Source organism: Mixophyes fleayi, chromosome 2, assembly GCF_038048845.1.
Source record: "Mixophyes fleayi isolate aMixFle1 chromosome 2, aMixFle1.hap1, whole genome shotgun sequence".
In the NCBI taxonomy this organism is placed as follows: domain Eukaryota; kingdom Metazoa; phylum Chordata; class Amphibia; order Anura; family Limnodynastidae; genus Mixophyes; species Mixophyes fleayi.
The window spans coordinates 199,164,303-199,186,425 of record NC_134403.1 but is presented as its reverse complement, the minus strand read 5'-3'; the positions used below and the strand labels follow the sequence as shown (position 1 = coordinate 199,186,425).

General features: G+C 39.3%; 1 protein-coding gene across 10 annotated transcripts in view; it reads right to left on the bottom strand.

Annotated features, from left to right (window-relative positions):
- Positions 1-22,123, bottom strand: part of BCAS3 (BCAS3 microtubule associated cell migration factor) — a 1,120,339-nt gene that overhangs the window by 846,280 nt on the left and 251,936 nt on the right. For all 10 annotated transcript variants that reach the window (XR_012688055.1, XM_075195324.1, XM_075195323.1 and 7 more), the window contains one exon: positions 19,840-20,010. Coding sequence is in view for 9 of the 10 variants with exons in the window: in XM_075195324.1 (XP_075051425.1) it covers positions 19,840-20,010 (171 nt within the window). In the remaining variant the exon portion in view is untranslated. The remainder of the gene's footprint in view (positions 1-19,839; positions 20,011-22,123) is intronic.

Here is a 22,123-nt window from a genome sequence, read left to right as displayed (position 1 = left end):
TACTATTACTGCTGTTAAGGGGGTATACAAGAAAGCGCCGGCTGTACAATGTTTTTTTTTCGATACACTTCTACATTATACAGCCTGCACTTTCTTCTACACATAACCCTTAACAGCAGTAATAGTAGTGTTGCCTTTTACAGTGACGTCATTTACTAGTACCGGGATGGCACAGTCGCTGTTATGAAAAGTCATTTTATTTATCAGTCACAATTAGAGTTCATTCGGGCATGTCAGCTTTGGAGTGCTCCAGTCAGGCATACTATTGTCGGGGTTGCTTTCATCGTTAAACGGTACCCAACCCCTTTACATCTACATTAAACAAACATACACATAACCATACCTCCCAACTGTCACGATTTGAAGGGACTGTCCTGTGCAGACAGGACCTTGTACTGACTGCATAGGACTGTTGGGAGCTATGTCCGAGTATCTGCAGGACCAAGTGCCCTGCACACCTGCCCCTGGTGTGTGTAGCAGTTTGGGGTTGTTTTAGAAGAAAACAGGGATGTTGCGGGCAACACAGAACTCTGAAGCCCTAGATACGCCCCCCTGGGGTCATGACATGACCATAATCTCCTTTAGGTGATGTGTGCACTTTGCCCAGAAAGGACAAAACTAAATGATGGGATATATGCATAACTTTCACACACATCACATCTCCCCAATTAAATTTTCGTTATTATCTTGCCAGGTTAATAAAACATGTATCCTGCTTTCTCCCTTCTGTTCTCACACATGTCTCTCCCGCATTGTGAAATTATATAATTGCATCAAGGTCTGCATGAAGTCAGACAATAAGAATGGGTTGTAAAAACTTTATTCAATATACATAACAATAACAACAACTATACTGTACAGTTCATTATTATTATTGAAAATAGGTGCATCTCCAAGAACACATTTTTTAAATCTGTGTTTGTACCTGGAAATTTGTAACAGCTGGCAACTAAGCATAAGTGACAAGGGTATCTTTTCATTCCATAGTACCTAAGACAAGTCTAACTTGTGTATAGAGTATGAAACAATGAGCTGGGTGTACCTTTTTAAAAACCTTCTTGCTCAACTTCACATTCACGGAGCTTTTTGTAATGTTACAAAAAAAGAGCCCTGTTAGCTCTTTATATGCTTGTGAATACCATCATTTCAGGGAGGTTGCCAAAGTAAAATTGAGACACCATGCATAGTGTGATCCACAACTTAAGGAGGCGTTGTTACGCCTCTAAGGAGATTTCTATCAGTCAGTGTTAACGCTGGCCTTCCCAAAGTCTAACGCCGAATGCCCTGGTCTACACCAAGAACCGCTGCAAGGCGGAATGGATTTTGCTGTGCGGACCTTAGGTTATCCCACTGATGTGATAGGTGATAGACGGTTGGTAAGAGACCAAGGCTGGACCAGGAAAGGCAGACTCTGCAGCAGTAGTGTTGTACAGCGAGGCAAAGCAGGATTTAGTTAGTTGAAGTGGTACAGCACACAAAGAAGAATCCTAAGCCGTAATCAGCAGAACACCGGGTCAGATGCACTGCAGAGACACCGCACACAGGAGAGTCACTGGGTCGAATACACTGTAGCACACACAACAGGGTGGTCAGTATGGATATCCAGGTCGGATACACTGGAGTACATAAAGTGGAGTAGTCAGTATTACTAGCCGGGTCGGATACACAGGAGCACAGACAGCAGAATGGATGTCCAGAAGCAGAAGTCTAACAAGCCAATAGGTCATAGGTACACAGGGAGAGCCAGACGCCAAGTGGTAACTTGTTGCTCCAACACAGCTGCAGTGTCAAAGTGAGCTTTCTATAGTCTGCAGATTGTATATGCCGCCTTCCAGCCACGATCATGTGACCGCCGAACCAGGAAATACTGACCTGTACACAGAAGCAGGCGAATCAGCAGCACTGTATGGAGCTGGTATGTGGGACAGGTAAGTTTCTAACAGGTGTGTGCCACTGCATTGCTTGATAAATAATAAGGTCTTCCACGCAGAAGTATGAGGGTCCAATTGCTTGTGCCATTGGGGTGAATAAATAGAACAAAACAGAAAAAAAATCCCTATCACTGTGATTACTGTTTTATCATGTTGATGGGGCTTGGCAAATAGGCCCTAAATTCTTGAAGTATCAAACTTTAACAAATACAATTAGACTTCAAATAAATTATTTAAGAATTTAAAAAAGAAATATTAAAAAAACAATGAGAAGAATGTATTAATTTATAATGCAAGTCTTGTGCTGACTTTTTTCATGAGAAGTCTCATTCTTCTTGCTGTTCCCTGATATATGTATATACTGTAAACTGGCTAGGGCGTCTTTACTATTGTGCAACATTACGTTATCACATGAACACATGTGTTTGCGCCAGCTTGCCATTTGGGAGCCATAGCGTGAATCCAGGGGTCTGGTCATAATTCTGGGAGTCCCCCTGGAAATTACGGAAGAGGAGGTAACTATGGTTATGTCACATGTATGTATGTCATATGTTTAGGGTAGGTACGCATGTAGGAGTTTAGTTTCTTACATATCCAGTATCATCACCCTCAGCCAGGCAATGCCTCCTCTCATCCAAAACTTATACAACAACATGTCTTTATTTTGAACACAAGTCACACAGCTAATAAGTAAATGCAGTCAATGGCAAAACAGCTATCACGTGTCCATAGGCACAACAGGTAATGATGGTATATATATTGCAGAAAAGAACAAAGCACTTGGTAAAGCTGGTAAGATATAATGCAGACAGGAATAAGGCACTTGATAATGCTGGTAAACAATATTACAAAACAGAAACAAAGCTCTTGACAGTGCTAGTATGATATATTACAGGCCGCGCAGAGGAACAGTCTAGAAATGATGGGAGTTGTAGGCTTACTGTCTTGCTGCCTTGAAGCAGCGACTGGATGATCCATGGAAGGGGCAGACAGGAGTAAGGACAGGCAAGCTAAGGTCAGAAGCTTGAAATCCACAACAGTACCAGGGAGTAAACAGGAGCAGTCGGGGTCTGGGTAACAAGAAAAGGTGCAAAATAATGGAACAAACAACAGTCAGATGCCAAGGAACAATCAGGACCAGATCACAGGAGTATCAGAGAGAGACCAGCAGCAGTGACAATCAACTGAACTGGTATCAATCTGTTGGAGAAGGCAGTCTTAAAAGGGCCAAATACAGGTGATCAGGATCCAGATTAAATGATGAGGGCTTAACCCCTTGCACATAGGATCTGGTATAATCAAAGTAGCCTCCACCGGAGAGATGATGTACTGCAAGCAGACGCAGATTGTAACACTGGGTCAGAACATCTACAAAACGGCAGGTCTTGTGGGGTGTTCCCAGTATGCAGTGGTTAGTACCTACCAAAAGTAGTTCAAGAAAGGATAACCAGTGAACTGGTGACAGGGTCGTGGACATCCAAAGATGCACGTGGGAAGCAAAGGGATCAAAGCTTGCTGTATAATGGGCTGCACAACTGCAAACCAGATTGAAGAAAAAAAGATACCACTGCACCAGGTGATCGCTTTTACAGAATCCAGATAATTTTAACAGTTATTAGTTACAAATATCATGTTGCTGCTGGATGGTGCACTCACACACAAAATTTCTAGTAACAAAAGGGAAAAAAGGGGGAAATGTGCTTGTAGAGGCACTCTGCGATCTTTATTATTGATAAAATATCCAATTCTTTATTAATATTATTTAAAATTGAAAATAAGATCCCTCCAATTGTAAATAGCGAAATATAAAAACAACAAAGTGAAACAAATGTGAATTAAAATAGCAAAAATAATTTGCTATGCCCCGCTATATATATATCAAATATTGTAAATAACAATTAATCATACTGTCCAATCTATAATATAATACTGTATTTCTTTCTCATACTGACTTTGTCAGAGGTTTATTTAATTGGTGGAATAATCGTGCTGTTGATAGTATCACTGGGACTGATAACTTCAGTTCATTGGTTACTCTACAATAGTAAATAGTAATCCTACATATAGGTTTAATGAGATTACTCGTTGGCAGTAAATTAATGATTACTTGGTTTAATTATACCTTGACCAAGCAATCTTGTATAATCACTTAATTTGCCCGTGGTAGGATACCTAATGTGATATTATAACTGCTACTGTGTCTTAGTCCTGTCTTTGATAAGATCTCACACACACGCTATTATATCTCACTGATTGAAGATTAAGCGTAATCTAAATGTAGCTAATGATATACTGCTAGGCTGCCATAAGGTTAATCCCCCGTAATAGTGGATCACATATAGAGGTTGTGTTAATCAGCTACGTTGGGATTCTATTGATAAATGCTGATGGCTGCTGCCAGACCCCGACCACACACTGCCACGATCTCACACGCACACCATGCATACAGCCTATTAAAGTATGAACGCTATCTATAATCTCTATTAGTAGAAAGGAGTAAGGACATTCAGTAGCGAGGCGGACGCCAATGCGCGTTTCGCTACTCGCTTTCTCAAGGCAACTTACTGCCAACGAGTAATCTCATTAAACCTATATGTAGGATTACTATTTACTATTGTAGAGTAACCAATGAACTGAAGTTATCAGTCCCAGTGATACTATCAACAGCACGATTATTCCAACAATTAAATAAACCTCTGACAAAGTCAGTATGAGAAAGGAGTACAGTATTATATTATAGATTGGACAGTATGATTAATTGATATTTACAATATTTGATATATATAAAGTAGCGGGGCATAGCAAATTATTTTTGCTATTTTAATTCACATTTGTTTCACTTTGTTGTTTTTATATTTCGCTATTTACAATTGGAGGGATCTTATTTTCAATTTTAAATAATATTAATAAAGAATTGGATATTTTATCAATAATAAAGATCGCAGAGTGCCTCTATAAGCACAACTGCAAACCAGTCAGAGTGCTCATGCTGACCCCTGTCCACCACAGAAAGCGTACACAATGGGCACTGAAGTGCCAGAACTGGGCCACAGAACAATGGCAGAAGGTGGCCTGGTCTGATGCACCATGTTTTTGTTTTACATCATGTGGACAGCCATTTACCTGGGGAAGAGATGGCACCAGGATGTGATACTGGAAGAAGGCACGCTGGAAGAGGCAGTGGGATGCTCTGGACAATGTACTGCTGGAAAACATTGGGTCCCGGCATTCATGAACATGTCATTTTGACATGTAACACCTACCTAAATATTGCTGTAGACCAAGTACAACCTTTCATGGCAATGGTATTCCCTGATGGCAGTGGCCTCTTTCAGTAAGATAATGTGCCCTGCCCAACTGCTACAATTGTTCAGGAATGGTTTGAGGAACATGACAGAGTTCAAAGGTGTGGACTTGGCCTCTAAATTCCCTAGATCTCAAACTGATCGAGCATCTGTGGGATTGTACTGGAAAAAGTAGTCCCAGCCATGGAGGCCCCAACTTGCAACTTACAGGACTTAAAGGATCTGCTGCTCACTTCTTGGCGCCAGATACAAGAGGACACCTTCAGAGGGGGTCCATGCCTTGACAGGTTAGAAATGTTTTGGCGGCACAAAGAGGACCTACACAACATTAGGTAGGCGGTTTTAATGTTGTGGCCTTGTGACAACCCTTAATAACTGGATCTAAAATTATTTTTTGGACAGAGCCAGAACTCAAAGTGCTGTATGAAATTATTTCATAAAATCTGAAGAAGGGTTTTGACCTCACATGGTGGTCCTTATTTTGTATCAGGCTTAATTTTCATATTTCTTATTGACATTAAGGCTGATCCTTTATCCTGGCAGTTTGAAGATTCTGAAGGTATATCTGAAGTTCCATCACCAGCAGGAATTGTGTTGTCACCACTAACCTGAATTACCTTCTGCCGCATGGTGTATGCCACCACCAAGCAGGATCCATGCTTTTTATAATAATAACCCTGCAGTATCCAGATTTCAGAGTACTGGTGCATGTTTGTCAATCACAAACTATTTTTGCCATCCGAGGTTCTGATTCAATATCTTTATACAAGGACAGCGAGGTATCTGGAAATCTGCAAATCTTTGACCTTGCAAATTGACAGTATGGTGGCCAAAATTGAAAGACTCTATTCATCATTATATTTTAATATAATGTCTCCTTCTCATTGGCCGGAGATATCATCATCTGCGCTGCTAAGGGATATAGTCTTTCCAGAGGCACAGAGCTATCTGGTTCCTGAAGATAAATCAGGTTGAGCCTGTGGTTGCTGGTGATGGGTGATGTCTAGCAGCTGTGGTATATTCTTCTGGGCAAGGTTGTGCAGGTGTAGATCCTGAAGAATCTAGTCTGGCAGCTTGGCTCCAGGTATTGGAGTTGAGAAATGCAGTCATAATTCCACCCCCAAGGTCATTGACCAATCACTGGGGAGGTCATTCATAAAGGCAACATCTTGCAACTCCTGGCCATCTCACCAGAAGATAGACCCTTGCTAGAGGCACTTTCCTTTCCAGTCCATATGACACAGTAACCTTGGCAGTGGGACCTTGCAATACTGCTGCAGGATCAATAAGATGGAGGCTCACTACAGTGATTGAGGCCCCTGAGTCTCTAAGTCTTTCGCTCTGCCTGGGTCCCACTTGGACTGGCTGCAGGTTCCGCCACATGTTTTTAGGGGGGTCTTTTGTTCAAACAAGTGACACTCTCCACTGAGTCACTTTCCTCACTGCCACGCTTCTCGGTTGAGTTCTAAAACTCGGATTACAGGCCTGAGTCTGGGGTGTTTGGGTTGTGGGACAGTTCATTCTCAGATGACCGATTTTCCTGCAGCCATAACAATCTCTCTCCAGCCGGGGCTCCGGTGGTCTCTGATAACTTCAAGGGATAGGACTAGAAGGCTTTATGGGTACTTGCTTCGGGGAATGATGAACAGATGACCGTGTTCCCCTGTTTGTACAGTCCTTTGGGGTTGGCTGCTAGACTGACCGGTCAACGGGGCTGCTTTTTTCATGGTTGCTGGGTTACAGTTTAATACCCATTCCTTCACTTCTGGTGCGCACTGGTGGTGAAACTGTTCTCTACAAATTAAGTCCACTAATTCATCCAGGACTTGGATCCAGATCCATTAATCCATCTCATTGCCAACTGCTGCAGCTTGTTATAAATTCATGATGTGAGGGCTTTTAGCCAAGTCCCAAAACGTCTGCCGGTAGGTTTCTAGGGTAATAACATGGTGCTTATGGAGAGCCCTTTTTACCATGTCATAGTCTGCACAGTCCTCTGGTGCCACCCCACAATAGACCTCCACTGCATGGATTTCTAGCATGGGAAGGTAATAGTCTCACGCAGAATCTTCAAACTGAGATCTTTTATTGCTCAATAGTCCTGACAAGGACATTTACACGCTAATTTGACATACTAGCGATCTCTAGAAGCTCAGATGCTATAATACCATATCATGGTCAAACAGGGCTCTTTTTGTACAAATTTTGACACATGTTGGCAAGAGATAAGCCAGCCGCCTTCCTACGTGACACCACAAGTCTGAGATATTACATCAGATATTTAGCATTAGGATGTAATATTCTTTAGACTTGAGATAACGTAGTTTTAAACTTTAACAAAATTTACATCGAACTGTGAATTGCTAAATTACTTGCTGGTTGTATTTTCAGACAGGTTCTAAAACACAGGATGAAAACTACAGAGGATGGAAATGTAATTCAAGCTAAAAGAGGTCTTGGTCATTGAGATAAAAAATACTTAATTAGCATGCAATTAGCCTGCCTTTAGAAGTTACAAAACAGTTTCCCTCCAACATATGGCTACTGCATCAGAAATCAATAGATTTCCAATACAGAAATACAACATTATATAACAAATCAGTACATTTGCAATGCTATACAGCAGTGCACTGCGGCACTAATTAAAATACATTTTTACAGTAAGTGATCCAGCCACACCAGAGGGGTAAATATATCAAGCTGAGAGTTTTTTGGTGGGTTTGAAAATCAGATTCTAGCTATTATTTATTTAGTACATTCTACAAAATGATAGCTAGAATCTGATTCGTTTCCCTAGGCAACATCTCTACTTTTCAAACCCGCCGGAAAATTCTCAGCTTGATAAATCTTGGTCTTGGTCTTCTCCTTCAGTAAAGTGAGCATCAAACCCAGCTTTAGCGGATCTGTGGATTACATCATGGACCTCACCTAGAAAAATCAGGAAACATTGAGCCAAACATGGGTAAGACTGAGTGCTAGCCCAAAACGTCTCCTGCACTGGAACCTGGGGCAATGGCTGAAGGGTGGCTTCATGGGAGTCAACACATTAATTTGAAATCACAACAACTGGGCCTGCAAATTATTACTTTGTACTTGATTTTCTCAACTGCAAAATTTGCAGAATTGAGAGAATAGGAGAAACAGCAGTCAAGCGAAGGATTTCAGAGTTTTGCATGACCTGTAAACAAGCTGTGGTAAGCAACAGGAAAACAAATGTATAGGCTCCGGCAGGGTCTATGTGCAAATGTACAATAATCTGTAATTTACTGGTGATTTCATGAAGTCCATATGATCTGTAGATAACGAGGACAGTGAATTTTGCACTGAGCATGCCGTAACCATTAGTTATCTTTCTGGGTTTGTTCTAGGGTATTTGAAAAATTGTATTCAAAATGAAATAAAAAAAAAAGACACCTATATTTGAACTTTTAACCACCCTCCCTATCTTTCACTCTCTGTTCACTCTGTGTTCTGCTGCCCACCAGAGATACAAATAAAAAGTGGGTGAGGCAACTGGAGCTGTGATCCACAAAACTGAAGGAAATTAATGCAAACCATGATTCACAAGAAGAAAGTTAAAAAAATTAAATTTTTCAGTGATTTGCGAATTTTGGGCAAAAAGAAATGCCTATTCTGCCTATTCTGAGCAAGCTTAAGACAATATATTTTACAGTTGTTTAAACATGTATTCATTCCATTTTCATTCCATATTTTAGTTTGCTGTAAAACAAATCTGACAAGCCAATCTTTAGTGTGATGGCCATTGTAAAGGTTGTGCTGGGAGAACAATGGCTTATGTTATTTTTACATTTCTATTTTCTAACATTGTGGTATCCATTGTGGATTCACTTTGTCATGTGACAATCTATGACGAATGTTTTTTTTCTCTGACATACCAATGCAAGGTCACTGGACAGGCACATAAGGAATTATCCCAACCAGCAGAAACAATCTCTAAATATGAACATGGGCTGATTGTTTAAGAAGAGTAGGTTCTCCTGGCAATCGGGAGAAGCCTTATTCAGCAAGTCAATTGTTAATGCTTCCCAATGGAAGCTGTGTCTACAAAAGTAACAAAAGCTAGATAGGTGCTTCTTATAGATAAATAATGTCCAGCGTTTAAGAAATTTGGCTATACAAAGCTTACAGTTTTAAAAACAACTTCTGCTCTATTACAGTCTGCTATATATCAATTTTAAATTAATAATAAAAATAGAACAGTAAAATAAAAATGAACAAAAATATATGATTGTATTGTGTAACATAAGGAGGCATTTAGCTGGCAATATGCAGAGAAAGCAGGGAAGTAGAGTAAAACATTTGTGCAGTAATGCACCTAGATTGAATGTAAAGACCTATGTATGAAAAGCAATAGTTTAAATTTGGTTTAACTTACATGACTTGAAATCCTTCCTCTCAGCAAACAGACAGGGTGTGTCTGTTTGAATAACAGAGCCAGTGATGGGCGTTTCCTTATAAAGAGAAGGTGGGTGTGTCACCTGTCCATCAAGCTAAGGCTGGGGGAGGAGTATCAGGTATAAAAGCTTGTTTATATCATTTGTGCACTGAGATCAACGCTGGGTAAGCTGGCTGGTCTTGAGAGAGCTGAGCTATGTCTAGCTAGCGTTTAGGGTCTCCAAGTATTGCTGTGAAATCTGTACGGTGTCAAAACATTTACCATCCTGACAATAAAACTACATAAAAAGGAAGAAGTTGTTTGCATGTGCTTCAGCAGTAGCGGGCTCTTGCCACAATTGTTATATGCGTGTATTTATAAGTCTATAAATAACAGATTTATACTAGGCTGCATTAACTAGAAAACCTATCTCTGCCTCTTGCTGATTCAGGTAAATTTATGAGAATTGATGTTTGTAGCAAAGCTAGACTTGGGCACATGTTTTCTGAACTGTGTCTCATAATAGGTGAGCTTCATCTTATCTTATTCTTATCTATATAATAGCTATGAATGTCAGTGACTTACTTTTAAAGTGAGTATCATAATATAAGTAGGTACAGGCTGATTACTTAGTGCATAGAAAAAATAGATGGTCAGAGAATTAGTGCAGGGTATTTTTGACTATGGGGCTAATTTAAAAAGTTGCAATGTGGTATCACTGACATTCAGACTAGAAAAAGGATATCAACACTTAACACTTTCAAAAAAATAAATTAAATAAAAAGCTAATATAGCTCTTTAAAAAGTCTACCTTATTTCTAGCAGCTTAAAGTTAAAACTGGAAAGCCACATCATAGTCAGTTAATTTCATATACGTCACCTATATTCAAATGACTTAAATACCAGTGACCCGCCATTAATTCCACGTAGTCTAGTATCCAGTGGTTCCGTGAGCAGTCTAAACAATAAGTGTGACAAGGGACAACCTTGTCTTGTGCCGTTTCTGATGGCGAACTAGAAAAAGAGAAGCCAAAACCTTTGTAGTGGGGTTATAAGATGCTACGCCACACATAGTGGCCATGACTACCAAGGCTTGAAGAGTGCAAGCCCTAAGATACCCTATTAAATGTCTTTTCAGCATCCAAGGCCACGTAGGAGTAGCTTGTTCACCACATGGATTAAATATATTGCTTTTTGAGTAATATCTGCTGTGGGGAGAATGGGAGCTTACCAGAGGATAGAAAACTCTCTATAAATTGTAAAGATTCTGAAGTTTTAATAAGATTATTAAATTGTGTGATTCCCTGGAATGACCCACAAATAATTTGGTGGAGCCTGCTCTGTCCAAATTAAGTTCTAGGATAGTTTTAAAATTTTAAGAAAAGCTCTTTAAGGAAATCACACTGTCCCATATTTGGAGCATAAGCAACGACGAACATGATTGGACGCCTATCCATAGTGCCAACAACAAAGCCATATCTCGTGCTTCTGAGTGCAGAATGATTGGACTTGTCCAGTAATATCTATGCTCTTTTGGATTTCTGGATACATAGCAAGCCTGTGGGAAAGATTTGTTTATGAATGTTTATGGAGGGTGGTTATGGAACAAATTTTTTTTTTTTGAGAAGCGCTATCCTCACTTTCTGGTGTTTAAAGTACATACCATAGTATGCTTTTGGGGAGTATTGAGGCAGTTTACACTTAGCAAGACAACCTTAAGATTCATGAAGGGCTGGTTTAGGGAACTTTAAGGAACTTTAGCTTTGGAATAAAGAGCTCTGGGGATCAGCCACTCTAACAAAGGGTACGAAGAGAAAGTCATAGTAGCAAGAAAAAAGTTATTAAGGGTGTCACACATCGCACCAGTTAACCATTCATTCTGGTCTCTGTTCATACCTGTTTCCCTTGGTTTTCATTCCCTTCATTCACTTGCTGGTCTGAACTGAGCATGCGCGCACCTGGGGGTAAATGTAGCAAGGTTGGTTTTTTTCAGCGATTTCAAATCTCGGTTGATAACCCACGATTTCAGGCCCCAAGCCGCCAGATGTATTAAGCTACAATTTTTACTCTGATCTTTAAAATTGCTGATCATCTCTGGCGATTTGCTGCGATGTCAAACACTCCTGTGTTTAGCTAACTCTCCCGTATTTAGCAAAGCCTCCTGTGGTTAGGTTAAAAATCCCATACACAAAACGCTGCTTCCTAGCTGCGTGATTAGTAAACACATCTGTCTATAGAGCCAGAGGTCCGGCAGCTGTCAAAAGTGTTAACATAGGTCCCTCCGTTCGAGCACTATTAGCTCTAGTGGTGCCAGTCTACTGCTGGTTGCGTGGAGATCGGGGAAAACTTTGTGTGGGCCCCCTCCCCCCCAATTTTCAATCAACTAGCACTAGGCAAACCAGCCATGATGGGTGGCACTATAGCAGGGGGACACACGGCAGGGGTCCCCATGCGATAATGACACACCAACCTGATTTTGAATCCGTGACAAAAGAGAACTAAAGCAGGGGATCTGAAAGGTGGGAAGTGTGGAGTCCATTCCACAGAAGTTAACTCCATTTAACTCCATTTAATGTTCTGTCGCACATCACATGTGCCTGGGCTACAAGGGGGGCAGTGGTTGTCAACAATCGAAAAGGAAGAAAGGGGAAGTGGCATACAGAGACATACAAGATAAATTATGCAAAGTAGGAATAAAATAATGGTGGAGGAAATGTCAAACAGCCAAAGCTAGGAGTGAACATCTAGAAAAGCTTTCAAGACAACTGGGAGGTCGTTGACAACTACAGCATTTAGGATGTAGTACTTGTTTATGAAATAATGTAACTTGTTTTATAGCCAGACCTCCAACACTACCTTATGTTACATGCCTGATCATAGGTTGTGTTAATAGACCTTGCAATGTAATAACTGTTCCTACCAAAAGATAAATATTTATATATATGCTCTGTGGACCAACAGACTGGCATCTATTGACAGCCGGGAAAAATCAGCAGCAGTTAGATATCCTGGACACAGGGGAATTCAATTGACCGCCAGTTTTATTTTTTTTCCGCCAGGTTAGACAAAAAAAAATGGTGCGTTAAAAATTGAATTGAATAGCAGTTAAAGATAACACGCTCCAAAATGAAGAAAAAAAAATAACTTGCCATCAATTGAATAAATAATAAAAATGATTATAATAAAATTAAACTTGTGACTCCTATTGTGGGGAGAAAAAAAATGAAAAAAGTCTTAAGAAGAAAAAAGTTTAAAAAATGATAGCTAAACAAAATAGACAACACTAATAATAATAAAAAAAAAAAAAAAAATTTTTTCAATTCTTTTGTTTTATTGTTCCTTATAATCTATTAAGAGGCAGCCTAGTGTGTTTGGAAAAATAATAGTAATTTATATCAAAATCACTTGTATAGATTAAGTAAAGTATGTACACAATGCAATCCCATAGAGAATAGTGAACTTTTTCAAGTGTGGTGACATGCTTTGAAAGCACTGAAATGGATCAAACAGTGTCCAAAGAAAAGTGTCACAACATAAATGCAAGTATGAATGCATATGTGTATGGACACATAGAACAGAATGTGTTTTATTTTCATACACTTGCTTTAAAAATGGAAATCAAGCACAGCATTTAAAGTGGGTAAGGTCCTAAGTGTAAGGTGTATTTTAGTTTTGTTTTGCCTGCTTTCCCTATCAAATGCTCAGAAGGAAATTCCTACCTATACTGAAAGAGAACAAAACAAAAAAATAAAATAAAATCCAGTTATACCAACTAATATAAAAGTTAGTCCCACTCCCTATGAAGCAGTCATGGTACCTCTAAAATGTAGTAACAATACTTAGCAAGTATGAGACAAATGTCAGGGAGAGATGGAGTAAATCGATTTGGGATAACTTCAGTTCTATATTCGATTGAAAAGAAGCATATCAGAAGTATATTATGCTCTAAACCAGGGTTGTCCAACCTGCGGCCCAGCACTCCTGTAAATGTGGCCCAGAAGGAGTTTTGGTTGTGGCAAGGGGGCAGCACTGTTAATGAGAAAAAAAAATCCTGCAAAAAATATATTGGAAAACACTTACCTTGCGCTCACGCGGTCACGTCAGCTGGTACTCCTGCTCCCTCCCTTGTCTCCTACTCTGTGCGGAGCTCGCAGTGAATGTCGGGGGGCGTGATGTCATCACGCCCAACATCCATTGTGGAGCACAGCACAGAGGAGTCACCTGCGCGAGAAGAACAATCAGCAGCACAGAATTGGAGAAAAGAAGAGAAGAGAACAGGCGAACAAGCCGATTAAAAGGTAAGTTAAGGGGGATTTTTTTTTATTATTTCAAGGGACGCTGACCAGTGAATAAAAGTCACCTGGTCCTGGAGCATCATGGACCTTATCTCCCTGCTACATACTTCTACTTGTAATACTAATGGGGCATTATATATTATTCTCTTTGGCCCAGTATAAGTTGTTATCCCTTAACTAACATAGTGGTGTAATTAGCAAAACAGGTCACAATTTGGGGTCACAGTGATGTATATGTCAGGTACCGCAGGCCTGGTCAGGGCACCCTGATATACAATGCCTGGCTTAAATGCACTTTATTGATATTGCATCGAAACAATACAAAAAGTGACTATAGTATAATAACTAGAGAGGATTTTTTTGAACAGGGCGATTGAAAGGTAAGTATAGGGGGATTTGAAAAAAAAGTGATATATATATATCACTTTTTTTCTCATATATATATATATGTTAACTATGTTTTCTATGGTTTTTGGATGATCAGCTATCGTTATTGTATCTTATGTGCGGCCCAAACCAACTCGTCGTCTTCCAATGCGGCCCAGGGAAGCTAAAAGGTTGGACACCCCTGCTCTAAACGCAGGCTTGGCTAACCTGTGGCACTCCAGATGTTGTGAAACTACAAGCCCCAGCATGTTTTGCCAATATATAGCAGCTTATTGCTGGAAGGGTATGCTGGGGCTTGTAGTTTCACAACACCTGGAGTACCACAGGTTAGCCAAGCCTGTAAGAGTTTTGACAATGCAAATTGTTGCCTGCAAACCTATATTTTACTATATACCAAACACTGCAATTTATTTACATGTAGCTGCACTTTTAGTCACAGGTTGTTACTTACATTAGGAATGACAATTAATTTCAGATACAGGAGATTGGGGCAATTAAGACACCTACAAAATATAGACAATCTAACTAAATGCATCTGTTGATATGGTGAGTATGCTAAAATGTATCATACTAATTTCTTTAGCCAGGCTGTGTTGTTGTATGTAATGACAGTCTAATTCTATGTCAATTTGCACTCCCCATCAGAACTGTTTTTAGAAATTCTGGCTATGATGCAAATTAGTAAATGTAATAAGACACTGGAAATGGTCATCATAAATCAATCCCAATATTGAGCAGGGTGAGAAAGAACACAAGTGACACTTCACACTAGAGGCTGTCAATGTGTCATGTTAATGTGCACTGTGATTTATAAACACCCTGGCCCTGACTTTGTCCCTCTTAAGCTTTATAAAATGCAGCAATAGTGCATGCTTTAGATGTTATTTTTGTTTTTATTGAATTATCATAACAAAATAACAATAAATTGTGCAGTATGTGAAAACCGATACTGTAGTGATGTACTGAAATTGTGCAAAGTTATAAGGATGGGCGAATCATCTGTGTTTCAAGAAAGTAAAGTAATTGTAATCTGGCAGCCACAGAGCAGAAACATTCAAGCAAAACACAGAATATTGCAGCTTTAAACAGAATAGCTGATGATAACCTTACTATTGCCTCCGAGTCTGCGCACTACGTTCAATGTGCATGGTAGGGTATAATACGCTTAAAGTGTATCCTAAGCTAAACAAGTATGGTACGCTTTAAGCGTATCAGGAGGCAGAGATGACAGCCATGATAATCAAGCTGATTACTTCCATCTGTATTGATTTTTTTAAATAAACAAATCATTTAAAAAAAGGAAAAAATGTGTGCTCCCCTTCTCCCCCAAAAAAGACATTCCAGCACTAGAGCAGATAGCCTATCCTTAAATTTGTTATGTATGCTGGTGCTTGTAATACTACAAGTGCCAGCATACCCATGGCTGCCAATGCATTCTGGCACTTGCAGAACTACACGCAAAAGCATGCCCTTTCATCCAGGATCTGCTAGGACTTGTAATCCTACAAACAACATACATAACCACTTTGGCTTGATAGTCTCCAGGAGACCATGAGTGTGCGGTCACTTTGCTATAGTAAAAACCAGTGCCATGCTTGTCAGTACAGAAAAAAATAGCATGCTCCTCCTCCCAGAAGCTATCAACACAACGTTGAAAAGTGTTGAGGTTCTTCTGGAACCCTCATATAACCTATCCAAATTATTATTTTTTCCCAAATAAAAGAGCTTTCTTTTGTTAATATGAAATTAAAGATGATGGCACACTTTGTTCTGTCTATACAATTAGTGCAATACCAGAAATATCTGTACGTATCCCTTGTATTATTATGTGGCTTCTAATGTTAAAAGGGACACCAAAGGTGGTTTGGTCCATAATAATTTTGTGTACATGTTTCTATGTATTTAACTTTTTTGTTCCCATATTTTATTGTGAGAGCATACTGTCTTACATACTGTAAACACATTTAAATCATGATAAATTGTGCTATAACACTTGGGAGATTGGGGGACATGGGATACCTTGCTTGAGCCTGTAGGAGTCTTATTAGACATAGGTGCACTCTATATTACATGATCACGTAACTCTGGAAGACTCAAAATAATTCTCAACCAAAGTACCAGATGCAGTGTGTACATAGTGCTTGTTGAGGAGTATATCACTAGACTATAAATACAAAAGGGTATGGCAGCATAAAATATTCATTCAATCAGCAGACACCAGATAAATTTACATTTTTATTTTTGTAAAAAATAAATAAAAATGAACTTAGCAACTAATTTGACTATTTTGTACAGTTCAATCAATGTAAGGTAGTGGTGGGCAACAGCAGGCCGCGGCCCACCAGCGGCTCGGCGAGCATTCACCTGTGGCCCCCAGCTAGATGCTTCCGATCTGACTTATTCTCTGCTTTGTTTTCTTGGTTGAGTGATGTGGGTATGCCAAGGTTGTTTTGAGGCTGTTTTTTAATACTTGAATTTAAAAGTAATGTGCAGCCCTTTTAAAGAATAGAGAGATGCGCCTGTGGTCGCTCATCACTGATGTAAGCAGTGTAATATTAATAATGTTGCAATTATCATGTATTTCAGTGAGTTGTTAATGTGTGGAGGGTGCCTATGTATTCACTGTGCAGTAATCACAAGTAATCTGCAATGGAGAGGGAGTAAGCTATATCTTTCATTGATTATGCTATGTGGCTCACTCTCAGCAGGCATGTTTTAACTGCTCCAATAACAGGGATTAATATAATTGCTATGGTGAGTGGAAATCATACTGCTGATTGTAAAAGCAGATAAATCTATATAAGGAAAAGGGGGCTGTTGTTCAACAAGAATAGAAACAGCGAAATAAATATGGGGACTTGTATGAATAAGTGAAAGAATCAGCCAGAAATTTGAAAGCATAACACATTAAGGGCTATGTTCAAAAACGTACCAGAATGTATTCTATTTTTTTTTTATCATAACAAAGAAAGTATATACAAAGCCCCTATAATTATTTTAAGTATGTACTCCAAAGAGAGCATTAAGGGCCAGTTCATGCCCTCTGTGAGATTAAACAAAGAGTTGCATTAACGTAAAATAAACAAAGTTTGGCTAAGTAATTTATCATCCACTGTTGCCGTGTTAGAGTTCACAGGTTCAAATCCTAGTAAAGTCAATTAAGGATTTTAAAAAAAGTAATTCAAATAAATAGCAGTTGTAAACGTTCTTTATAAAACAAGATGAAGGCTAAAGACAATGTAATTGGCTGGGATTAAGAGTGTTCCTATTTAAAATGTAGACAAGGGAAGGTACTTCTAAATAATGTTCCAACTTGTAAAGTCTCCAAAAGAAAAATATGGCTTAGGGCAGTTTCATCCCTCTTATAATGTAATAACAGTCTTACAATTATTCTATATATACAGGCAATCAATGATCAGAACAACATAAGTTTATGGTGTCTAAGATCTGCCTAACTTCACATAAAAATTGTACTACAAAACATGAGAAAATAAAAAACAGCTCAGCATTTTATGATACCCTTAAATCTGTTACCATTATTTCAACAACATTATCATCAACATTTATTTAAATAGCGCCAGCAAATTCCGTAGCGCTTTACAATTGGGAACAAACACAGTAATAAAACAATACTGGGTAATAGTGGGAGTTTGAGAAATGAGGTTAGTGTTACATATTGCATATTGGTCCAGCGAGATTGCAAAGGTAAAAAATGCATAGTGAGCTATATGATCCAGTCACAGAGCAATGTTGGTCAAAAGATTGTTGTTTTGTATGAACTTTGTAAAAGGTGGTAACAATGTTTTTTTTAGATGCATGACTTCTATAGAGTCGATGTGGAGAACAAATGACAGTGCTGAACTGTAAACTTAAAGGGAATTTACACCTTTTAAATATTTACACAATCATCTATTTCATTACCAACAAGTTTGGTGGGGCATCATCCCCCTAGAACACCCACCAATATTTCCTCTAAGTTGCACATGCAGCAAGAAACTTAAAGATAAAGCTTACTCATACAAGAACCCCATCCCGGGGCATTATAGTAAAGGCCAATTTTATTGTTTAAAAACTTTCTAAATGTAGTTTCTTGCACTCTAATTATTAAATTACTTAATAAAAAAACATATTTTGCATTTTAGCAGGTAGAATGAATTAGGTCCTACTAACTTATTGCTATAGTGGGGCAGCTGTGTGCCTGGTGGAGCCCTCTCCCACATCATTCAGTCAACATTATCAGATTTAAACTAGTAGAACAAACAGCTTTCCATGCCGCTAAATGGAAAACCAGTTGGACGAGGAAGCTTTTTCATATGATATCAGATTTTTAACTTGATTTCACTTCTCTCTTTCCTGTCTTGCCACATCTATAAAAAAAAAAACTGATATCATTGTACATGTTCCTCCAAATACTACTGACATTCCAGACATATAAATCACCTGTTTCTCAGTTACAACACTTCCAAGATTCTATGTTTTTAACATTTCAGAGCTTGAGTAATATACCTCCATACCCACAGGGAGTGTCCAGAGACAGACCCAATATCTGCTGGTGAGCCACTGTGCGCGCGGTTTTTAAAAAATGTGTAGTTCAGATCTAAATTTTAAATATGTGTAAACTGTGGTCTGGAAATAAGATGGCTGCAGCATCACACTGCGCGTGACAAAGTGACAGGTTGTGTGACGTAAGTTGCAATAACTTCTAGCAATTATTGCTATCAGTGAATTACTTACATGGTTGCTCATCCTTCTCCTCCTCCCAACTTTATAATTGTGCCTTCACTACAAGATAGGTGTATTGCAATTACATTGGTCCAAAAAAGTTATGTCTACCATACTTTTTATGCTTCCTTTACCAGGGTATTATTATTATTATTATTATTAATTTTTATATACACAGTGTATGAGGCAAGTATATGTACAATTAAGTTATTAGTATCATTGCTAGATTTGAATGTGTCCCCACTATATAAATGAATTTATGTGTATTATAAGTAATGTGGGTAGATTTCCTATAGATGTGTGTAGAATAACAGGATGGTGGAACCTGAATAACAAGTTTTGGTATGGGTTGTGAGTATTTGGTGTATGAAGAGGGCCAACTGGCATTACACTTTAGTGACTTTCTTTTCATCCCAAATTTTGTAGTAAGGCTCATGTAAACAATTTGGAGGGTATTCAATTAGAATTCGTGGCCGCGTGGGTAAAGTGCCATTATGGCACCGCAACATTGTGGAATTCTGTGCGCACCCCTATGCAAAGAAACCCATGATGTTGCGGTGCCAGGACCAGTGCAGCAATGTGTGATCTCAGCCGCTTATGCTAATTAAATATGCCCCCTAATCTTTAGCTATTTCTTTGTGCCCTCCACAACAAAAATGTAAATCATGACCTTTACTTACAAACCCATTCAACGCTCTGCCTACTTACGCATGTTATAACCATCTGAGATGAAACAGCTTTTGACACAGAATAATAAAATTCAAATAATGACTACAATGTTGCAAGTTTAAAGAGTGGTTTACCTGCCCCTCAGCAACAGTCTCTGTGTCAATAATTGTGATAACTCCAGGAAAAAGTGGACTACGTCTGGTATTGCTGTGTGTTGACAAGTCTTCATCTGAAGATCCTGCAGGCAGTGTACCGGTAAGTTGGGTAACAACCTTTCCAACCATGGTAAGTCCAGTCTTCAGAGTCTGTAATAGAATAACCATTCTATTATTTAGAAGGTGATCAGACTTCACAAAAGTATATGTAGCATGTACTGTATGTAGACAAAACAGTTAGTCCAGAGGCAGAACAAATCACTGCTAGTTAGTTATGTTAGTTAAGTTATGTTTAAGACATTTAACACTAAGAAGAAAAAGGACTCCAGAAAAATGTATTGTTGTAGAATCCTTCAAAAGCTGACGATTCTGGAAAAGTCAATAAAAATTAACCAGTAGACAACAGAAAACATATTTTCCAAAAACAATAGTTATATTAATGGTTCTAACAAGTAAACTACATTGGATTTTTACAAAGAATTTTGTAGTCCATAGACTTTGATAAATTACCCAAACAGTGTATATTATCCAAGTAACATACAGTATGTTTTGTAAAAATAAATAAATTGCTGTCTGCGTCTAGCAAAGTACATATAAAGTATTTATAATTAACATGATGACAAATGAATTTCTAAACTTAAATTGAGAAACTCAGCCTGAAATATGTTATTAAATTTATGTCCTTAAAAAAAACCAATGGAGTTTATTTCCTTACTATAAACAACATGTAAACAGGCCATCACAGCATAGTCATGAAATGAAAACTTTACAGAAATTACACTTTCTTTGTTAATGCCAAAAAAATCTTGAATAAGAACAAACAATTTCCCATACAGAACTGAATTATATTAAGACATTAGAAAGCTAATCTTCAAAACCAAGACCCGTAGAAAGAGAAAATATATAAATATATTATTTTGACAAGTTGAACACTAACTTCTGTATTAGCCAATCAGCTACAGGTATAGAGATTCTATCAGTCCAGCACTTTGATGTACTCCATATGGCATTCCAAAAGGAATTTACAAAAAAGTCTACAAAGAGTTTCATGACCAGGATGGAAGGGAGGAACTTCAGAAACGTATACAATCTATATTAGGGCTATGTAACAGAACATATGATCATAGGATTAACTAAAACATTTTTCATTACTTATTACACTGGACAATGTCCACACGTTTCTGTCAATATTTATATAAATCTTCTGTCAGAATAGACTGATTACATACTGTATATTGCAGTGGTTCCCAAACTTTTGCAGTTCGCGGCACCCTTAGAGTCTCCAAATTTTTTCAAGGCACCCCTCCAAAATAATTATTGAGCAGTCCTGTTTTAGAAGTAGTTGGGTCAAAAAATTGTAATAAGTATTTAGGTCAGGACAGAAATACTTATTTAAATGTATGCAAAAATGCCCCCTCTGCATCCAGGCACGGTGTTACCCTCCTCTGCCCCTGTCATACTCCTCTGTCCCATTGTGCGCCCCTGTCGCACTCCTCTGTCCCATTGTGCGCCCCTGTCGCACTCCTCTGTCCCATTGTGCGCCCCTGTCACACTCCTCTGTCCCATTGTGCGCCCGTCACACTTCTCTGCCCCTGTTACCCTCCTCTGCCCTTGTTACACTCCTGTCCCGTTGTGCCCCGCTGTCACCCTCCTCTGCCCCTGTTACACTCCTGTCCCGTTGTGCCCCGCTGTCACCCTCCTCTGCCCCTGTTACACTCCTGTCCCGTTGTGCCCCGCTGTCACCCTCCTCTGCCCCTGTTATACTCCTGTCCTGTTGTGCCCCAGCTGTCACCCTCCTCTGCCCCTGTTACACTCCTGTCCCGTTGTGCCCCAGCTGTCACGCTCCCTCTGCCCCTGTTACACTCCTGTCCCGTTGTGCCCCAGCTGTCACGCTCCCTCTGCCCCTGTTACACCCCTGTCCCGTTGTGCCCCACTGACGTCGATATTCAGTGACAGCTGCGGGAGAGATGAGGCTTCTGGGTCCCGGCGCCCGGCGGATTGGTAAGTTTCTGTGCTCTTTTTTTCAATGCTTGGCCCGCGGCAGCCCAGTGACAGCTCCCCGGCACCCCTAGGAGCCGCGGCGCACAGTTTGGGAACCGCCGGTATATTGTAAGGTGTATCCCGGGATGTCTGTTTACTGTACGTCATTTGCGTGGCTTTCCTCCCACACTCCAAAAACATATTAGTAAGTTAATTGGCTGCTACTAAATTGACCTTAGTCTCTCTCAGTCTGTGTGCGTATGTTAGGAAATTAAGACTGTAA